Source organism: Tubulanus polymorphus, chromosome 3 (assembly GCF_964204645.1).
Source record: "Tubulanus polymorphus chromosome 3, tnTubPoly1.2, whole genome shotgun sequence".
Lineage (NCBI taxonomy): Eukaryota > Metazoa > Nemertea > Palaeonemertea > Tubulaniformes > Tubulanidae > Tubulanus > Tubulanus polymorphus.
The window spans coordinates 9,042,233-9,061,985 of record NC_134027.1 but is presented as its reverse complement, the minus strand read 5'-3'; the positions used below and the strand labels follow the sequence as shown (position 1 = coordinate 9,061,985).

The 19,753-nt window shown below is 38.9% G+C and overlaps 1 protein-coding gene across 1 annotated transcript in view; it reads right to left on the bottom strand.

Moving 5' to 3' along the window:
* Positions 1-962: 962 nt before the first annotated feature.
* LOC141901713 (leucine-rich repeat and coiled-coil domain-containing protein 1-like) overlaps positions 963-19,753 on the bottom strand; it is a 92,958-nt gene continuing 74,167 nt past the window's right edge. The window contains exons 11-26 of the mRNA XM_074789137.1: positions 19,395-19,513; positions 16,753-16,887; positions 16,101-16,240; positions 14,828-14,944; positions 13,797-13,881; positions 11,329-11,442; positions 6,944-7,015; positions 6,770-6,844; positions 3,106-3,205; positions 2,758-2,846; positions 2,564-2,638; positions 2,373-2,486; positions 2,111-2,205; positions 1,894-2,031; positions 1,678-1,813; positions 963-1,538 (exon numbers count right to left, since the gene is read on the bottom strand). Of these exons, the coding sequence (XP_074645238.1) occupies positions 1,413-1,538; positions 1,678-1,813; positions 1,894-2,031; positions 2,111-2,205; positions 2,373-2,486; positions 2,564-2,638; positions 2,758-2,846; positions 3,106-3,205; positions 6,770-6,844; positions 6,944-7,015; positions 11,329-11,442; positions 13,797-13,881; positions 14,828-14,944; positions 16,101-16,240; positions 16,753-16,887; positions 19,395-19,513 (1,730 nt within the window). The 3' untranslated portion in view covers positions 963-1,412. The remainder of the gene's footprint in view (positions 1,539-1,677; positions 1,814-1,893; positions 2,032-2,110; positions 2,206-2,372; positions 2,487-2,563; positions 2,639-2,757; positions 2,847-3,105; positions 3,206-6,769; positions 6,845-6,943; positions 7,016-11,328; positions 11,443-13,796; positions 13,882-14,827; positions 14,945-16,100; positions 16,241-16,752; positions 16,888-19,394; positions 19,514-19,753) is intronic.

Here is a 19,753-nt window from a genome sequence, read left to right as displayed (position 1 = left end):
GATTGCCAGAGTAAGATTCATGTTAGTGTATGGAAAATCCGCATACGATGAGCATAGTGGCAGCACCTGATGGTCTAGTGAGACAAACAGCAGTTTTGTATGTCAAGTTTTTGGCACCATCGGTAAAAATTGGAAACTGTAAAATCATCATTAGACAAATGGGATGTGTAGTGAAAGACTATGATAACAAAGTCACTTTTGCCCTCTGAAAAAATCCATAATTTCAAGAGTACGATCAATCAATAAAAAATTCAATTATGGACATTTATTCTTTTTATTTCTCAAAATCATATGATTCGTTGAAATACATACTAACAATACAGATATATGTATATACTCGAAGACCAGCTTCCAGCAAATGCATTACATACAAAAAGATATAAAATTTCATTATTACTTGTGTTTAGATGTTGTAACTTAAGATTTGATAATTACAATAGATAATGACTATGGAGAAGATGTTTAGCCATCTTTTGAATTTGCATCTTTATCATATTCATTCCGAAACTGGGGAACTTAACTGAAAGAAGAAGTTAACTTCAAATGAAAATGGTTGACTCTGTGTTAGAAATGTGGAATGTCGATTGCGCGTTTAACAGTGGACACATAGGTGCTGCCCCTATACTCATCGTTGGCGGACTTTTCATACACTAATATGAACCCGACTCTGGCAATTGCTGTCCTTAATTGCCAGAGTAAGATTCATGTTAGTGTATGGAAAATCCGCGTACGATGAGGATAGGGGCAGCACCTTATGGTCTAGTCAGACAAACGCCAGTTTTGTATGTAGTTTTTGGCACCATTGGCAAAAATTGGAAACTGAAAAATCATTAGACGAATGGGATGTGTAGTGGAAGACCACAAACCATGATGGCAAATCATTTTTTCCTTCCGAAGAAATCCACAATTTCACGAATACGATCAATCAATAAAAATTTCAATTATGAACACTTATTCTTTTTATTTCTCAAAATCATATCATTCATTGAAATACGTACTAACACTCGAAGACCAGCTTCCAGCAAATGCATTACATACAAAAAGATATAAAATTTCGTTATCACTTGGCCGATGTTGTGACTTAAGATAAAATAATTACAGTTGATAATGACTATGGAGATGATTTGAAGCTTTTCAATCAAAATATCGCCTTTATGGCATTCGCATTCATGCATAGTGGTTTGGGAATAATTTTGTGTATAACGTATATTACACATAGCATTTCACTAACTTATTCCCCAACCACTTAGATACTTAAGTGTCAAGGAAATTCGACACTTAACATTTTCTAACATCTTCAAATAGATAACCCAGTTCCACAGTTGTGAAGTCAAAATATTGACGGAAAGCAGTTCATTTAAATACTCTAGCTTTATAAATGCTGTCTATTATCCATATGTTTTAAATGTATATCACAATAATCCCTGTTGCAATTCCGTCAATGCGTTACTCATTAATTTAACTCGATTCTCCATTTGTTGTTTGTTCTCTTTGTTTTCTTTCAGCAGCAGTCTCATCTCGGCTTCAACATCTGAAACCTTGCAGAAAAATAAAGAACATCTAGTTAACTGGAAATTTATTGGACCAAAAGAACATTTTCCGCTTTGCTTATTTATGAACTGGGAATTGATTGCACGAAAATAGCTGACTGGCACGAGTGTCTACTGCATGAAGTACCTTGGTTTCCGCTGCATCAATTTCACGTTGTTTCTCCTCCACCAGACGCAGAATCTCTTCGCGATGAGCCGCCTCTTTTCGATCGAGTTGTTTTCGAAATGCATCGTCCATGCTACGCATCTTCTCCAAAGCCAAGCTGAAATCATGACGAAATATAAACTAGAGTTATGCACATTTTAGCGCGCACATTTTTGAAATGTAGACCATCGAACATACCTAGCAGCGTGGACAGCCTTATCGCGTTCTTCCTGTAACCTGACTTCTTTATTCTCCCACGACGTTTTCAACTGTTGAACTTGCTCTTCTAAATCACTGATCATTGTTGATTTTTCTTTCCACTTATTCTGCATAATGCTGAAATTGTCAGGTGTACATGTTTCATAGACCGCGGGTGTAAAGACGGTAGAGAAAGCACAGACGAATTTGTACTCACGTTTTTTCATCAATTGCTACATGTAGTTCTTCCTGCAATTCCGCGATTCGGTCTTTCAGTTGTTCCTTTCTTTCGGTCAGATCATCGACTTGTGTCTACAAATGTCAAACAAATAAATGAGATAGTTATCTCAAATACTTCCGCCCCCGAGACGATGGTGACTTCAAGATCTTTTAGAGCAAGCAACTTCCTAAGAGATTTTTGAAAAATTAGGCTAATCTCAACTCAAAGAGTACCACTGGGTAACAAAAATCAGGCCTACCTGAATCTCTTGATAGGCAATTTTTTCATCAGCTAATGTCTGTTCTAATGATTTTTGGTTTGTCAATGAATCTTCTCTGATAGCCTTGATCTCGTTGTCTCTTTCCAGTAATCCCTGCAATACAAGGAAATATAAATCAAAAGCCTAATCCAATAAGTCCTTGACGACCGTATGAAGACGGTTCAAAATACCTCTTTCAGTTTTTTAATAGTGTCCGTTTGATCTTCTAACATTTTTGTTTTGATTTTCACGGTACTGGATTCACGCTGAAAATATGGTTTTCATTAATTTTATATGAAAAGGAAAAAAAAACATTGTCACTAAGGGAAACCGAGGGGTAATCCACATATTTCTGTTCGAAAATTTCATCACTAGATTTTTTTACCTCGACTTGTTTGTTTAGAAATGCTATCTCGGCAGCTTGCGCTTCGATTTTTGCTTCTAGACGTCCGCGATCTTGAGCCAAACTTGTTCCTACATAATGTGAGAAAATAACATTTGCATTGTGAAAGTGAAGCCCACATATACAACTGTTGATGTGGACAGATGATTAACTATTTCGCTGGTAAGTACAGCCGTGGCCATAATGAAACAACTGTAAGACAAAAGCTGAATTAAAAGTACTGGAGCCATTATTCGCGTCTCATTATAGCCACTATCTTATAACAGCGATAAATGTTAAGATTAATGTAACACTTCGTGAGAATAGAATTTTACGAAATCAATGTCTGACCTTGTTGAGCCAACTCCTGCCCCCATAATTTCTTCTCCTGCCGAAGTCCGTCGATCAGTGATTCCTGAGCTTCAACTTGAGATTGGAAGCGATTCTTTTCCTGCAAGATGGAAATTCATAAGATTGCTTATATCAATGTCAGTGTAAAATCTATGAATTTTTCATTTTTCGATATCTAACTTCAATTTCTGCTATCAATAAGATTAAATTCATGGAATTATTCTTTCAAACTTCATTTAAGTTTTTCACTAAATGAAGTACAGGTCAGTAAAACAGTTGGGGCTAGGAGGAGATTCTTAACTGTGAGAAAGGATAGCATCGGCGGCTATTCAAGTAGGAGGATTTGGCAGAAGATTCGATGACAGAAAAAGGGTTTTAGTACACACACACGCAATAATGACGAGAGATCAGTCTTCTCCATTTACCCATTAGCGTATTCGAGCACTTCAGATCAATGATCGCAGGGTTTCAATATATCTACTCCCAACACGGAGACAATTTATGTTTCATCCTCCGGGAATTCAAAAGCCGATGATGACAATTTTAACGAGTTCTCACATTACACCTCGTCGTTCTGGGAATAATGGGTGCCGCGCTTTACGCTGCTGACAAGGGTTGATGTCCGCTACCTTGAAGCTCATCCCTTTCCGCGAAACTTCCGAAGGCTGTCGCGGATTTTAAATGTTATTCTTGAACAATGATGACGTAATGATTATTTCCACTTCAGAGGATATGAGTTTATGACCTGTACATGTTTAAGTGTTGCTTGAAATAGATGTCCATCTCATCGGGATATCTGCTACCATTACTTGTCACTCAAGTTAAAGCCCCATGATCAATTCAGTCCCCATAATAACTCGCAGTAAATATACAAATCTAGAGTTAATATGAGACAAGCCACGGGTGACAGCGGTTCTAAGGCTCGAACTCCGAAATTACTATGCGCTAGTTCTCATTTCTTTTCAGATATGTTGTACCTAGGGCCAATAGCTAAATTTTGTCAAGAGGGCTTCTTGAATTTTGAATGTTCCTCAGTAATGAGGTCATCTTCAAGGTCATGTCGCTGAAAAACAGTGCTTTTAGTGCCTAGTTCAGTCGCTAGGTGGTGTATTGGCCCATTCTTTGCACTGCACAACTAGACCCCCATACTAATATTATAGCCAAATTTCATCAAGATCCACCCGCTATTAATGAAGCCAAATTTCTGAAAGTCAGACACACACGCACACGCACACGCACATGCACACACACACGCACACACACACACAATCAGAAAATATGAGAATAAGGGTCTCACAAGCTGGAGAGGTTTTTTATACATTGACTATGCCAAACAATGAATAGATTGAAAAGCAGGCAAATCGAGCTGATGGCTCATTTTGTATACTATCGAATCCGGAATCTCTAGACACAACACTACTGTTTCTTCGTCATTCAAACCCCAGTATTCGCGCAGAGATCTGGAGCGAATAATTTTGCGACGTGTGAAATGAAATTCGCGTATTTGAATTCCGGCATTTAAGCGAAATCAATTTTGATTAAACCAGCATTGTACCGAAATCAACGAAGCGTTATCGCGAAGTTTCCGCGCTGCGTTATGAAGATAAATCGGTGTAGGTTTTATTAAGGCTCGGAACAGGATGAAGCCTATTGTGGCAATAATGAAACAGCCTGGTTTTGTTTCATTTTGTTCCGATGTTTTGGCTGTACAGTAATGAAAATCCAATTCGTCAAATATAAGCTTTGGGGATTCGATCTATACTTTCAAATCAGCACGTAGTGCTGTGAAATTTGTTAACACCTACATTGCTGGCTTTCTGGCAAATTGCTGAATACGCAATTCTTGTCAAAAATGAGCTGAGTCCACATGTCTTTGAAAGTTTCATTTGTGTTTATATGGATCAGACAAGTAATTTCATAATTACTCAAGGCAACTTAATGATTGAATATGGCTTTCCCCTTTTTCCTTTTTGGTAAACCGTAGAATACCATACATTGGCGTACATATCCATTGAATAACGGGAATCAATTGAATGATTGCACGGTCGACCGTCGAATATGGTCACTCCATCCCAAATCGGACCTCCTTGAAATGGGACCTTTTGAACCTCGATGAATATGGCAACATATTTTTATCAGTTCAAAAAAATTGGTTACTATCAGTCATTTTCGTGCTTTACATGTTTGACACGCTAATAGGAGGCCTAAATCAGCTTAATTAATGTAACTTTATCTCCAAGATAAATGAAGTGCATATTCGACGGTTCGCCAGAAAGCCAGCGATATATTATTTTTCGCAAATAAAGCTGCGATCACGTGGAGACGATTAGGCCTAGGCCAAATTGGCACGGACCAGGCCAGAGACAAATTTAGCCTGTGCCTAATAAGAGAGTGAGTTCCACACGTAAACCACTCACTCCATACTAAAAAGTGCTAAACAAATGAAGAGAGACACTTGTAGTAATTCAATAATTTGACCAGTGCTAAAATTTGGCTAAGGCCTGGTCCAACGTTTTTGGTCGGGCCAAAAATGTTTGTGTGATCACATCTTAATTCCTTTTGAAGTAAAAATTTCAAATATGTTAAATCGTTATCTCGTATCTCTCGCGGTAGTATAGGGCTTCGACTATTAGTGATGACTATATAGTTTATTCAGTTCTCGATAAGTTACGCGGACGTAACCAGGCCCTCGCGACGACAACGCTATCATATCTCCATATCCGATACAGCCAGGCCTATTCTCACTTACTTAACCACCTAGGTAATCTATTCAACGCATGGCAAGAATTAATCCATCCTAGCGCATCGAAATCTCTATCGGCAGAATTGTCATTGACGATGATGAGGCAGCAGCGTCGGGGCGCGTTAAACCAAACCCCCTTGTGGTTGTCTTCATATATATAAGCGGTTTACGTAACAGCAACATATACGTATCATTGCCGAAACGAAATTACCATAAATAGCATAATCCGTATCGGTAACGGTATTTACTTCTCCCCGTTGTTGTTGTAGCATCTTCTGCCAGATGATAAACGGACTGTCGTCTAGTGTCGAATGTGTGGGAATAATGGCTCCATGAAATAATATGATTACATATCAATCGTCCCTTCTTCTAGTTCTACGACTTTCAAACCCTACTGCAAATTCGGCGCAATATATATATATATATATATGTGTGTGTGTGTGTGTGTGTGTATATATATATATATATATATATATATATATATATATATATATATATATATATATATATATATATATATATATATATATATATATATATATATATATATATATATATACACACACACACACACACGCATATGTCATTATCGGAGTTGTCCATAGAAATCTGCTCGTTGAGGCGTTAAAAATTATTGCGCCGAATTTGCAGTAGGGTTTGAAAGTCTTGAAAGTCGTACAACTAGAAGAAGCGACGATTGATAGAATGAACTGGGGCTGTAAAGTAGTCATGTTCGATTGACTAAATATGATGGATTGAAGATGATAGGGGATATGACGGAAATGAGAAGCAGTTGATACTAGAGTTTATACGCCGGGATCTGGATCCTAAATACAAATCCAATTATTAAGTTAGGTTCGTTTTTGAGCCTAAAACAAATTCAGCTGGACGACTCGAGACTTGACTGCAAATAGAAGTTACCTGTTTGAGAATTTCTAATTGGACCATTCTTCTGCGCGCTTCATCCAAGTGAACCTCCAAAGTTTGGACTCGCTCCTAAAGCACGTGAAAAAAGAAAAATCGATCATGTTTCTCGACTGTCCCGGTATGTTTGAACGAAATACTTCCATTTGAATCGACTGTTAAAAAAGTCACCTTTAGATGGGAAACCTGTTCTTGCTTCGATCGCGACAGTTCCGTTATCTTTACTTTCTGTTCTTTGACAAGCTGACAGTAAAAAAGAGAAGAAAAAAAAACGGTATCATACGTCAGATTCCAAGAAGCATATGAAATGGAATACATGTGGGAAAGTCTTCATACGGAAACAGACACACAAGTAATTACGAAAATCAATTCTCGAAGCAATTATATCTATTAGTTTTTTAAGGCTGTGTCAGCTATTTTCCCATGATAAGACAAATTTGGAAATATGCGAGAAAATGAAAATGATATACGGTATGCGGATGAAAATAGATGCACGGGTTAAAATTTCAACAAGGTGGACACGTAGTTTTCTCTGACTCAATCTGCTAAGAATCCAATCAATTAACTCAGTCAAATACTTAAGACATACACCGAAACTGCTTTAATTCATGCGTGATCTAGCAATCTTAACATATTTCCTTGACTTTTAGCTTTTTGTTTAAAGAAAATTCCTGACTTATCCCTGTTTTCCAGGTGAGTGGCCGACCTGATCCATTGATCTACTACTTGTAAGAAACTTGGTACTTGTTACTTGTTATTTAATAACAAAGCACTTTTACTTGTATTTGAACATGTTATCGCAAAATTACGACGAACCGTAGATAAAAAGTGAGAAATGAATTTCAGCTTTTAATAAAACGTGTATATAAGTTTTGCTGGCACGACACGATGATGCGGCGTATCTGACAGATTCTCAGTTCAAACAGTAATTGGGGAAGGGGATTGAGTCGTAATCTGTCACCCATCGCAATTCCATATTTAATATACGACTCTTCTTTGCGCGGTCTTTCCGTTCACTTTTTGATTAGTCGGCAATGGTCGAAAATACTAAAACGTGACCGTGAATGCTTCGTAAATATTTATAACAGACCATAAAATTCGATTGATATTGAATGGACTAAATTGATGACCGAGTTGGCTGAACATAAAGTAAATTTTGCTTCGAGTCATGTGACAGGTTGTCTCTTCAGTTTCTCATTTACATTTGGTAAATACAATCTTCGACATGATTCGAAAAAAATTGTCTGTGCTAGAAAAATCACACCACTTGAGCATTGAGTAACTAGTTTTTGTAATCAGAGGCGTTTCAGTACGGTACTAAGCATTTGCTAATCTTTTTCCAAGTCTATTCGTGGCTTATTCAGTAACGTACTGAAATACCGGGTTTATAAAGCATGGAAAGTGATTCCGCACCAAAAACCCGATTTCTGTACAGTACTGAGCTGGCTGCGTATTCTCTGTAATGTGAATGCAGATTCGGTGCTTAGCAAGCCACTTATTGTAGTACCCTTTACTCAACCAGGGGGATGAATGTCATTTATTCATGCACATGCCAGTTTTTACTCATTTTTTACTCCAGTCTCTAACCTAATAACTGCAATTCAGAAGGTAGGAGAGAAGGTTAAGAATGGATTCAAATATATACAAGAAAAGAATGATAGCATGGAAATCACTGTCAATATCGGCATAACTAAGCAGCTTTACTAAGCATTGAATCATGTGTGAACGCTCTGTAAGCGCGGTATTCTGGCAAATCCGGCACCACACAAGTACGGTACTTCGTAATCCCAGAATCTTGTGTGAACGCTGATATTACCTTACTTAAATTTTCCATTCAAGCATATCTCTGCATCGCCTGATATGATATTTATCTATGACAACAAAAGTTGCTAGCCATATGTGGTAGGTACAATACCGTACCTAGATTTCTAATTAATTAAGTGGTTGACAGCATCACCGACATCAAACAGCTATAGATTTATCAAGACTTAGCTTCATTATTTGATGTTCTGTCATTGCACCATGTATCACCCACCCTGTGTTTAAGGACAAACCTTTAAGATTAATAATCTAGAATAATGTGTAAAAGTTTTGGCTAATTCAAGAATTCTGTGCTCAGGAGTCGCACGTCAAAACGGCCCGCACCAGACCCCGGTCAAATCTAAGCTGCCTTCACACAAGGATTTCAGTACAGTACTAAGTGTTCACATTAGGAAATTATTCGAGGCCTATTCGCGGCGTATTTAGTTCCGTACTGAAATACGCAGCTTATTAAGCGCGTAATGCGATTCCGCACCGAAAACCCGATCTCAGTACGGCACTGAGCTGGTCACCTGTTTTCGGTAGTGTGAACGCAGATTTGGCGCTTAACTGGCTGTGTAAGCGTTGTATTTTGGTGAATTCGGCACCAGCGAAGTACAGTACTTCGTAAGCACCGAAATCTAGTGTGAACGCGGCTATAGCCAGCGCCTCATGGGAAATCGCATCCACACTTAAATAACTAGATTGCATTGTTCTGAAATCATTGTCGTACAGTGACAAGCGAGCTAATTAACATTACCAATTTACATTCACACAGAATAATAAACGCAATCACAGGGATGAGTTGGTCCACACCAAATTGGCACGAATCAGGCGCGAGTCAAATTTGGCCCATTCCTGACTAGAGAGTGCGTTCACACACTCACTCGATACTATACAATGCACCAACAAAGTAAAGTGAGTCGCTTCCGGAACCAGTTGCAATTCACATGAATTGGTTCAATGTTTTTGGTCGAACTAAATTTGGCTGTTGGGCCGGGCCCATTTGGCACCCGTGTGAACAGTTGGCTTGGGCCAAAATGCAAATTTCACCCGTACTAAAATTTGACACGGGCCAAATTTAGCCAGCGTCAAACAGACCCATTTGGCACCAGGTTTGAAATTTGGCATGGATCGAAAACACATGTGAGATCGCAGCTAATTGCTCTAAGGAGAGAGGCAACAAGGATCAGATTCTTGCCAGACACAACACAGTGTTGCCTGGGGTTTAAACCAGGACTTATTAACCCAGCAGACCTATTTATAATAACGAATTTCCCGGCCCAAACATTTTTCTCTTCCAATCTCTTCATTCCGATAGAAGCTCGATGCACAACTTTTTCCAACGCGTTAATGGAAAGACGTTCACGGCATTAACTGGCAGAATGTTTTTCTTTTTTGTCGGAGACATCTGCTTCAAAAAACAAAACGGAAGAGAAGCGGATTTTTTTTACGCATCACTATCTAAATTGAATCAACCGCTCGCAGAGTTACACAACGTCACACACAACAAACTGTCACTGACAACTGTTTTGAAGCTAAATGGCTGTCGCAAAAATATCTTTCTTTCCCCGTCTGCACCCGAGGCAATATTATCTCAAAATTTGAGACAAATATCGTGCGACTCGGTTGTTTTATGCACGAAGTCATACAAATGAGCTGGCGAGTATTTTTCTTTAAAAGTTGAATTCTCGAGCGACTACTAAATCGGGCGTCTAGCCAGAGCAGATGGCTTGAGATTCGATTAACTAGGCAGATCGTACTGAGCTAACATCGAAAAAAAAATGTCAAGGCACCCGCGCACCCATTTCGTGCTGCGCTAAGTTTGTATGCATTTAGCTCCGATTATAGCCCCCCCCCCACCCCGCAAAGGGATTTGTGGTATACAATCATATCTACTACATATCTGCACCATTTGCAAGTGACTTTTTATCATCATCCTTGTCACTTTAATTTGAATACGAAAGAATTCTTCAGTTATTGTTACATCTGCATCTGAGGAACTTGCGAGGGAAAATCATGACTTTACTTAGGCTATACAAAAATGATACCTTGTTTCTCCGCAGCGGCCAGGTCATTTTTGTAAAATATGATAAAATTTATAAACAGTTCATTCCTATAGCGGCCGGGTCTGTTATGGTAAAATTGATCACGGTTTTAAAAAAAAGTAATGTATAGGGTAGATAGGCGGCCGGCCGGGTCAACATTTAAGCTCAGCAGAGCGGAGAAACAAGGTATCAATTTTTTTTAGCCTTATTCAAGTAACCCTACTTCAGCAATGGTCATCATGAAATAAATCGACGATTTTCTATAGCGAAATTGATACGCTAGCCGCCATGAACAATTTCTGAGCATCGACGCATGCGCATTGACAACGAATGCAGTAAAGTACACGAGAGCGTACTTTGCGCTGCGTCGAAAAATGTCAAACATACTGAATATTTGGTGAACGGCAAAATGCGCTAGAAAATGCATCGCACAAGTGCCAAAAAACTGTGCTACGGACTTTGCATCCGCCGTATTTGGCTCATGTGCATTTAGTGAACGTGTCTAAACTTATTCCATAGCAAGGGTTCCTACCTAGCACGTAAAATCACTAACAGCCACAGTGAAAATAATAAATCAATGTCAATTCACAATTTTCTTTACATCATCTTTCCGAGTTGTCTCTACCAAGTTGATCAAATAACTTGAGTATCAAATTACTGGGCAAGGCGTAATTGGAAATGGATTTAAGGAAGCAGTGAATTTCCTACCGCCGTCAGTTCTGTTATGATGCGATTAGATTTCTCATCTTTTTCCTGGGCAACGTTCAGCAATTTTCTACTGGCATTGGCCTCGTTACTTGCTGCTTCATATGTTGACTCCAACTACAATTGAATGGGAAACCTGATAACATTTTATATCACCTGCTCAACTGAATAAGTACGAAAAATATCAAAATTTTTTTCAACTACAAATAAAAAACCAGCAAACGTGATGAATATTTCTTGATTGCATTCACTATTTGATCAATACATTGCTGGGGCCAGTTGCTCAAAAGTTTGTTACAGTTAACCAGTGGATAGTTGACAAAGTGATCAATAAAAGTTTATTGTTACTACGGTATTTATCTGATGGTTATCTTCAACCAATTTTTGAACCACTGGCCCCAAATTTCAGGATTGAAAAATTGATGAAGTTAATAGCCGCTATCACACAGAGATGATTTGGCCCGGATCAGGCTAGAGCTAAATTTGGCCCATGCCTAATAAGAGAGCGAGATCACACGTAAACCACTCACTCCATACTAAACAATGCTCAAACTAAGTAAAGTGAAATGATTCCGGAACCAGTTGTAATTCAAATGCAATCGTTTGTCCCGTGCTAGAATTTGGGTCGGGTTAAATTTGGCACGGGCCAAAAACGCTCGTGTGATCGCGGCTTACGTATGCACAATTATGGTGCGATGCGATGAAGAAAATGCGATGAACAAAAATTTTGGAAAAAAAAAACCCAGGAGCAAGATTTCTAACATTCTAATTGCATATTCCGCCTGCTTTCCATTTCAGGAAGTCACTTCGCAATTGTAACGAGAACAAATGCATCAGTTCGGAATGTGGTGACGGAATCGATTTCACGCCATAATTTAAAATGAAATTTCGCGACGGATAATTTTCCATCCATAATCATATCGGACATTTTTCACACTCATGGGTAACCATGGATATGGTATGCAAGTTTAATGAGTTTTGCAGAAATACAACTCCACTTTATGATATTGTGTTAAAGAGTAGATGTTATTTTTCCACTCCAATTTATACAACTCAATATGATATCGATATAACAAGAGTTTGTATTTATACTAATCGAGCCATTAGATGAAGGCCCGACAGGTCACAAAAATCACAGAATCCGTACCATCAGCTTTCAGGGCAGATCTTCAAGCTAGGGACACACACGAGCGTATTTCAATGCTTCATCGTGATTGTACGAAAATACACTCGCGTGCCAAATTGGCCCGTATCAGGTGCGAGTCAAATTTGGCCCGTGTCTAATTAGAGAGCCTTCACACGCAAACCACTCACTCGATACTAAAGAATGCTTAAACAAAGCGAAGTTAATCATTTCCAGAACCAGTTGTAATTCCAACGCAATGATTTGACCAGTACTAAAATTTGGCTCGGGGCATTCCGGGCCTAATTTGGCACGGGCCAAAAATGCTCACGTGATCGCGGCTTTAGTTCTGACTTAGGATTTCGCTGCAACATTGATCTAAATCGTATCTTTTATATCTTTTATGTCTATCCACACATTTGCAGAAAAACAAACAAACGCGCGCATTTTTGCGAGCATTGTTGAACGAGAAATCATTGCAATTCCGTTTCTACATCAAGACAAACGACGTCTTCGTCGCTTTTTGAACGAACGACGATCGCGCGATCGCGGCGCACCTTGACTAATGAATTCATCAAAAGATTCGTGATTAAACCGTTCTATATCGCCGACGACAACACCACGAGAGAAGGAGAAACCTCACTAATGCTGATAAATGGCTGGCAAGATCATCTCATTAATAAAAATCATAGACCACTATTCCGCCACTAGTAGAGCAACGGTTAAGGTAGTACGAAATACTTCGGCGCAAAAATTTCCCTGTGCTATCAGAGTGCTACAAATGGCCAGAATCTCTCACCAAAAAACTCGATCATTCATACGTTTTCGAGAAGCACCTTGCTTTAAGAGAATTTCAGCATCCATTGTTTTTACATTCTTCACCACAGATTTAAATTGTGAAGCACTTCAAGCATGGGGCCAGGTCCAGCTGAGTTGATTCTCATGAATAAGCACATTATAGCCGCGATCACACAAACATTTTGGCGAACCAGGCCCAAGCCAAATTTTAGCACCAGACAAATGATTGCGTTTGAATTGCGACTAGCACCGGAAATGATCCACTTCGCTTTGTTTAAACATTGTTTAGTATCGAGTGAGTGATTTACGTGTGAACGCGCTCTCTAATTAGGCACAGGCCAAATTTGGCCCGAGCCTGATCCGTGCCAATCTGGCCCAGGCCAAATCGTCTCCGTGTGATCATGGCTTATATTTTCTACGATACGATAGTCAGCAGTAGTTGATCTAGTCAGAATTGATTATCGGTCTTCGTCGTTTAAGAATTTCATTAACGATAGGTCCAGCGAAACCAGGAATGGAAGGAAAGCATGTAGCATAAACATCATAATACCTTCATATAACGATCCGCCTCCATATGGAGAGCCATCCTAAATTCATCTTCCAGATCACGGTATTGCTTGTTCAGAGCTTGTATCCTATAAAACATAATTATTGATGACAGGTATCAATAACTTCGAGGTATCATAAATCTGAGTACTCTAGTTCTTGGATATTAGCCACGATCTCACAAGTGTTTTTAGCCCGGATCACCAGTTCACACAGGTGCCAAATGGTCCCGTGTCTGTTTGGCTCGACCAAAAACATTGGACCAGGCCTGAGGCAAATTTTAGCTAAGGTCAGATTATTGCATGTGAATTGCAACAGGTTCTGGAAGTGACTCACTTAGTATTGAGTGAGTGGGTTACATGTGAAGGCTCTCTCTAATAAGGCACGGACCAAATTTAACTTTGGCCTGATCCTGGGCCAAATCGTCTCCGTGTGATCGTCGCTATTGTTCTCAGAAACTATACATGTCAAAACAGATGAATAGGGTCACGGGCCTAACTTTCCGTCCTTCTGAATTTTTGCGATCGCAGGAACCCAATTCAATAGTGATTATTTGAATCGTTCCTACAGTTGAATATGGGAAGATTGTCATAAGAAGTAATAATATAACATTCAAGTGAACTTGACCAGAGAATTTCTTCTGCTGGCTTAAAAACTGGAAATCATCTGCCAGCACCAGCAGCAGCTATCATTCTAATTCGGTAATGGATGGTAAGCAGCTTTGTTTCCAGGAAAAGAGTACAATCGATTACCAGTAGTCAATAGCAAAAAATCCCCATCTTGATTCTGCAAGGCACATTTAATTGCACTGATGTATATTTCTCCAGGCATGCGATTTATATTCCAAAGCAATTATCAGCATTGATAGAATAACTGACATCCACTCTGGTAGGGGTAACAGATATTTTATAAGGAGTGGCTGATTTTACAGAGGGGCGGATGTAAAAATGAAAAAGGGTGACCACCCCTCAAAAACCTGTTGTGGAGAACACTGATTTCAGCTGGGTCTAAATGAATCGATGAAATATATCGTACCGATTTTCTTGAAGTTGCGATTCTTTCTGATGAGACTGCTCTACGCGACTGACTTCTCTCTGAAGTAATTCCTGCAACTCGCGGCTCTCGGGCGAATAGCGTTTACTTAATTCATTACTGTATACACAAAAGAAGAGTATTAAATTACAGTAATAATTTTTTTGTAAGCAAGATTATACTGTTAGTACACATCTATTGAACTCAAGGCAATGTTGAAGATCACAAGTTATATCGTCAGCTTTTAAAAAAAAATTACTTGGAGTACGGAATCGCCTCCCTGAATTCTGCAATCATCAAATCAAAATAAATTCTTTCTTTCAGTCCTTCATGTTTTCATCACAATTTTTGCAATTGAAAAAAAAACTTCAATCTAGTAACTTGTAAAAGTTATAAGTTACGTTCATCTTAATTTTAAATCTCGTAATTTTTTTCCATTTCTCCAATCATTTGCATCACTCCTTTTTAATTTCCTTCTGTGGTCCTTCCGAGGGTTTATGTGAAAAATACTTAAATAAAAAAAGGTGTATTTCTATTTTTCCCCTTCGCCCTTGCACTTTTTACTTGAAAAAATCTGTACTCCAAGTAATCTAAAAAAGGTCTTACTATTGACTCTTGGGCTGAGACCCTAACCTTTTTCCTCAAAGAGATCTCCAGGTTATAAGTGATCAATCGTCCTCAAAGTGATTTTCAGATATTAACTTTGGTTCTCAGAAAAGTTTTTCTAATGTAGTGTTACACCAACTAAGACCAGAGTGCTAGATGAACTTAACTACATATCTAGCATACATGAATTTATCAAACAGGGCGACTAGCAGTTTCCTGTTAATCGGGATTTTGTACTGAAGCTTGATTTCTGACATCGATTTCAACAAACATGTTTCACCAGACGGTTGAACTTCAACTGCCGATGAAACTAATTGAAAGATCAATTACCGCAGGCGAGTGTGTGTTCTACGTCTGTGTTTGCTGACCTGTTGGAAACACCTGCAACAGGAACTGGTGCCACACACCACACGGTATGTCTTGAGATTATGGAACATACACAGTGTTCACATGAGTTTCTGGGCTTACATAGTACTGTACACGTGCAAAGTGTAACTTGAATATTTGTTTCACCGAAACTAGATTCCATATCTAGTTCTAGAAACGAGAATTGAATTTCCATATTATATCCATTTTTTTCTTTGATGCAAATGAAACAGAGGAATTCAAAGGCTCTGCACGGATGATAATTTAGGCCGATATATACGAACGGACTATTCATCATTCTTACTGATGTTCTTGTTCTCTAGTGGCTAGCAGCTGTTGTAATTGCTGTTGCTGTTTCGTCGTTTCTTTCAGTTGATTTCGAACTAAGTCGACCTCGCGCTGCAATGCCGACGCTCTCATCTGCGCTTCTTGCGTGGCTTTGCTCTAGAAAATAGTATTTATTCTCTTTTGAACGAATACCCCAACCTCATAACCAATATTAAAACACTGATGCAAAATTGATACCATAGGACATTTCTAGAAACCAGTTCACATTATCACATTTTAGAGGTGACATCTAATGAACAACGATATTAATCAAACTTATCGATTTTTATATCTGTATTTACCACATGCAAACAGTAGTGGTAACTTGGTATCGAACGTAATGAAAATAACATGGGATCAACTTAACCTTGTTCATCTCGATTGGTTCGATGATAAACAAGAGATTGTTTTTACAACTCGAGGGAAGGTTCACGTAAGACACTTTCTCTCGACGTAGATTTTGACCTTTCCGAAGAGGACAGAAATCCGTTTTTGGGTGCATTCTGCTTATATAAAAGGCCAGCAACAGCCTCCAGTGATAGTTCCATACATGCTCTACGCGGTAATCATTGGTATTAACCCCGGTCATTGAGATTTGCCCCAGACACTGTCGCCGAGACCGTAAATACCTGATGCGCGCGATGCGTCATGCGGTCATTAATTTGCTTTTCGATCTCCGACTCGAGTTTCTGTATGTTTTCTTGAAAGTCGACGTTCTGCTGAAGTTGTCCTTCGAGTTTAGCCTGCAGTTGCAATACTGTCTCCTTCGCGCAAATAGAAACAAACATATATCATTTATTAGATAGATAATCAGATAATTTATCGCGACAGCGTCTGCTGCGCAAATCCACAAAGTTGATGACTATTTGAACAGACGGCTCATTTTACTACAGCACATATTGGCATTTTGGCTTTGTAGTAAATCTTCTTCTAAATCTAATAGTTGAAATGAGCCAGTCGATACAATTTATGATAATGCTAAAAGATGAATTTTGATGCTTATATATTTCTGTAAACGCATGTGAGTATATATGGGGAAAAATTAGCCATTAATAACATCATTTCCTGAAAGCTGGACATTCTTTCTTCAAATTTGAATGAACTACATCGACAAAGAGCTATGGGGATTTAAACTTATATAATGTTTGGGGACCGCAGTTTTTCATGTACTGATCCCCTTCCCCCCATTCTGGAATACCGGGTAATCTCACATACCCAAAGATTCTTTCAAGTTGAGGCTACAAACCCATTTATTTAGAGTGGCCTTTCAAGAGCAGGAGCATCGAACTAAAAGTTGGAAATGTGCCCTATAAGACATTAAGGGGGGTCATTCATTTATCGCTACGCATTAGGGGGAGTAGGAAGGGAGGGGTAAGTGAATTGCGTACTATAATGTTTAATGTTTATGAAAAAATTACACTAGGGGATAAAAAATTTAAATTTACATGTACATAATAAATGAATGAAGCTGATCATTTGAAGATCCCTTCCGAAAGATCTTTTGAAATTTAGAGAGGTGAAAAAGACATTTTGAATGGGATCTGCGCAATGAGCCACAGTTATTCTATATCTAAATCATTTCAATGTTCGTTTGAAAAGGAACTAATTTCGACTAACTTCTCTATCTGGTCGGTTTAAACCAAGAAGAGAGTGGAACTAGCTACGGTTTATATAGAATTGAATCTCTGCTCGGTTGATACCTACGAGCAATGATTGCTCGTAGTTGATACCGACTTCGGTGACTGATCCCAACTTGGTACACTGACAGTGACATATTTCACTGTAGATGCTACGATTAGGGTTATCGTATTTATCTGCATATCTAAAATGCCGCTTTATTTCATTAGGGGAAAAAAAGAGACTTCAAACAGATTTAATCTGAACAAGTTCGTGTCGAAACAATAGAAAACGTAGCCACATTCTATATCACAGTGCAGGTGCCCGAAGCTGTATGGAAAATGACAGGAGCGGAAGCCGATTGACAGAAAAATTATGTCCAAGCGGAAATTATTTCATAGGTATTTATATCGGTAGGTGAAAATTAGCGCGATGATGTAGATGATGCAAGCTGACAGAAATCTATGCACGGAAAAAATGTAAACACATTTCAAAGTATCTGTAAACTGATCCCTGGTTCAAATGATCTCGAAATTAAGAAGAATCAATAGGAAAATTATTTCAAAAATTTGGACGCTCGAAGCCCAGCGGTACAGTCATCTGAAAGCGGTCTTCATTCTTCTGAACCATAATCGGCTTTAGACCGGGCCTAAAATCAAAGCCTTGACTTGCGAAACTGTAAACCCCCCCCCCCTTTTCTTGACACATACTTGACTGACTGACCAGCCATCTGGGTTTCGCTGTTTTTCTGTAATCATCAATGATATCTCGGAAAAATATAACCAAGCACATACAAAATTAATTGTTCATGAAGTGACTATATATGCACACGTAGTTTGCTGCTATGGAGGAGTCTTTATCGCCTGACTCTACAGCTGCAGGTTCCCATCCGGTTTTCCTCACAGGAAGCTATTACAATCGCGACCCGTTGTATCAATGTCAACCTACCGATTTCAGAATGAACCGCACCGACGACGACAACGGAACTTACCTCGGCATCAGTCAATAGCGAGTAATTTCCCCCATTCTTTCGCCGAGATGATTGAAAATCCTGCGCATCAATCAGAGCGTCAGTCGTCGATCTTCTGACGTCTGATCGTTGCTTCGATCAAAATAACTTCAATACATTTGTAGTAAAACTATCGCCTTTATCCCATTGATTGCCCATTCTAACAACATCCTTTTCACCGAGAGAGCATTGTCGGCAAATTTGATAATGTACTAGGCGTAGATGTTAAGTTGGAAAGTAAAGATATCGTTTCTAATGTTCTGGGGGAAAACTTTCTCGACAAGATGATTTACTGTAAACACATGATTGATCATTTCATTAAACACCTTACTGAACAAATAACTTCTCTCACTTCCTTCTAAATAATAGCGGGAGTAAATCAATTCTACAAGTAGACCAACGCCTTTCAAAACAACAGAACACTTTCAAGCCGCGATCACACCAGCTTTCTTGACCCGTGCCCGCCAAATCTAGAAGTACATTTCTACGTTTTCATAAAATGTTGCAGCTAGCCCGAGCCAAATTTTAGCGCAGGTCAAATTAGTGCAACTGGTTCTGGAAGTGACTCACTTCCGTCACTTTGTTTAGTATTGAGTGAGTGGTTTATGTATGACCACGCTCTCTAATTAGATGGTGGATGATTACCTTCAAACTTAGATTTTCCTCTTCAACCTGAGTTTTCTCTTGCAACTGGTCATTAAGTTGCTCTTTCAACTCATTAGTGACTTTGTCGGCGGCCTTCTCGATCTCAGCGGTTTGTTGAACTAAAATGAAAAAGAGAATATATGTACACACAGTGATCACAAACCCAGTGTTCTCCGAGGCTGCATTCGTTGTTAAATGTATGACATCGTTGCTGCTGAAATGGCAAGGCTTTTGATACCCCCCAAAAATACAGAAAATTGAGCTGAATATTGGTGTGATCATCTATTTTTCACATCAGCTCAAATATATAATATAATCAGCACTGATTGAATATTGAAAATGACTCTGGTAGGGGGCAG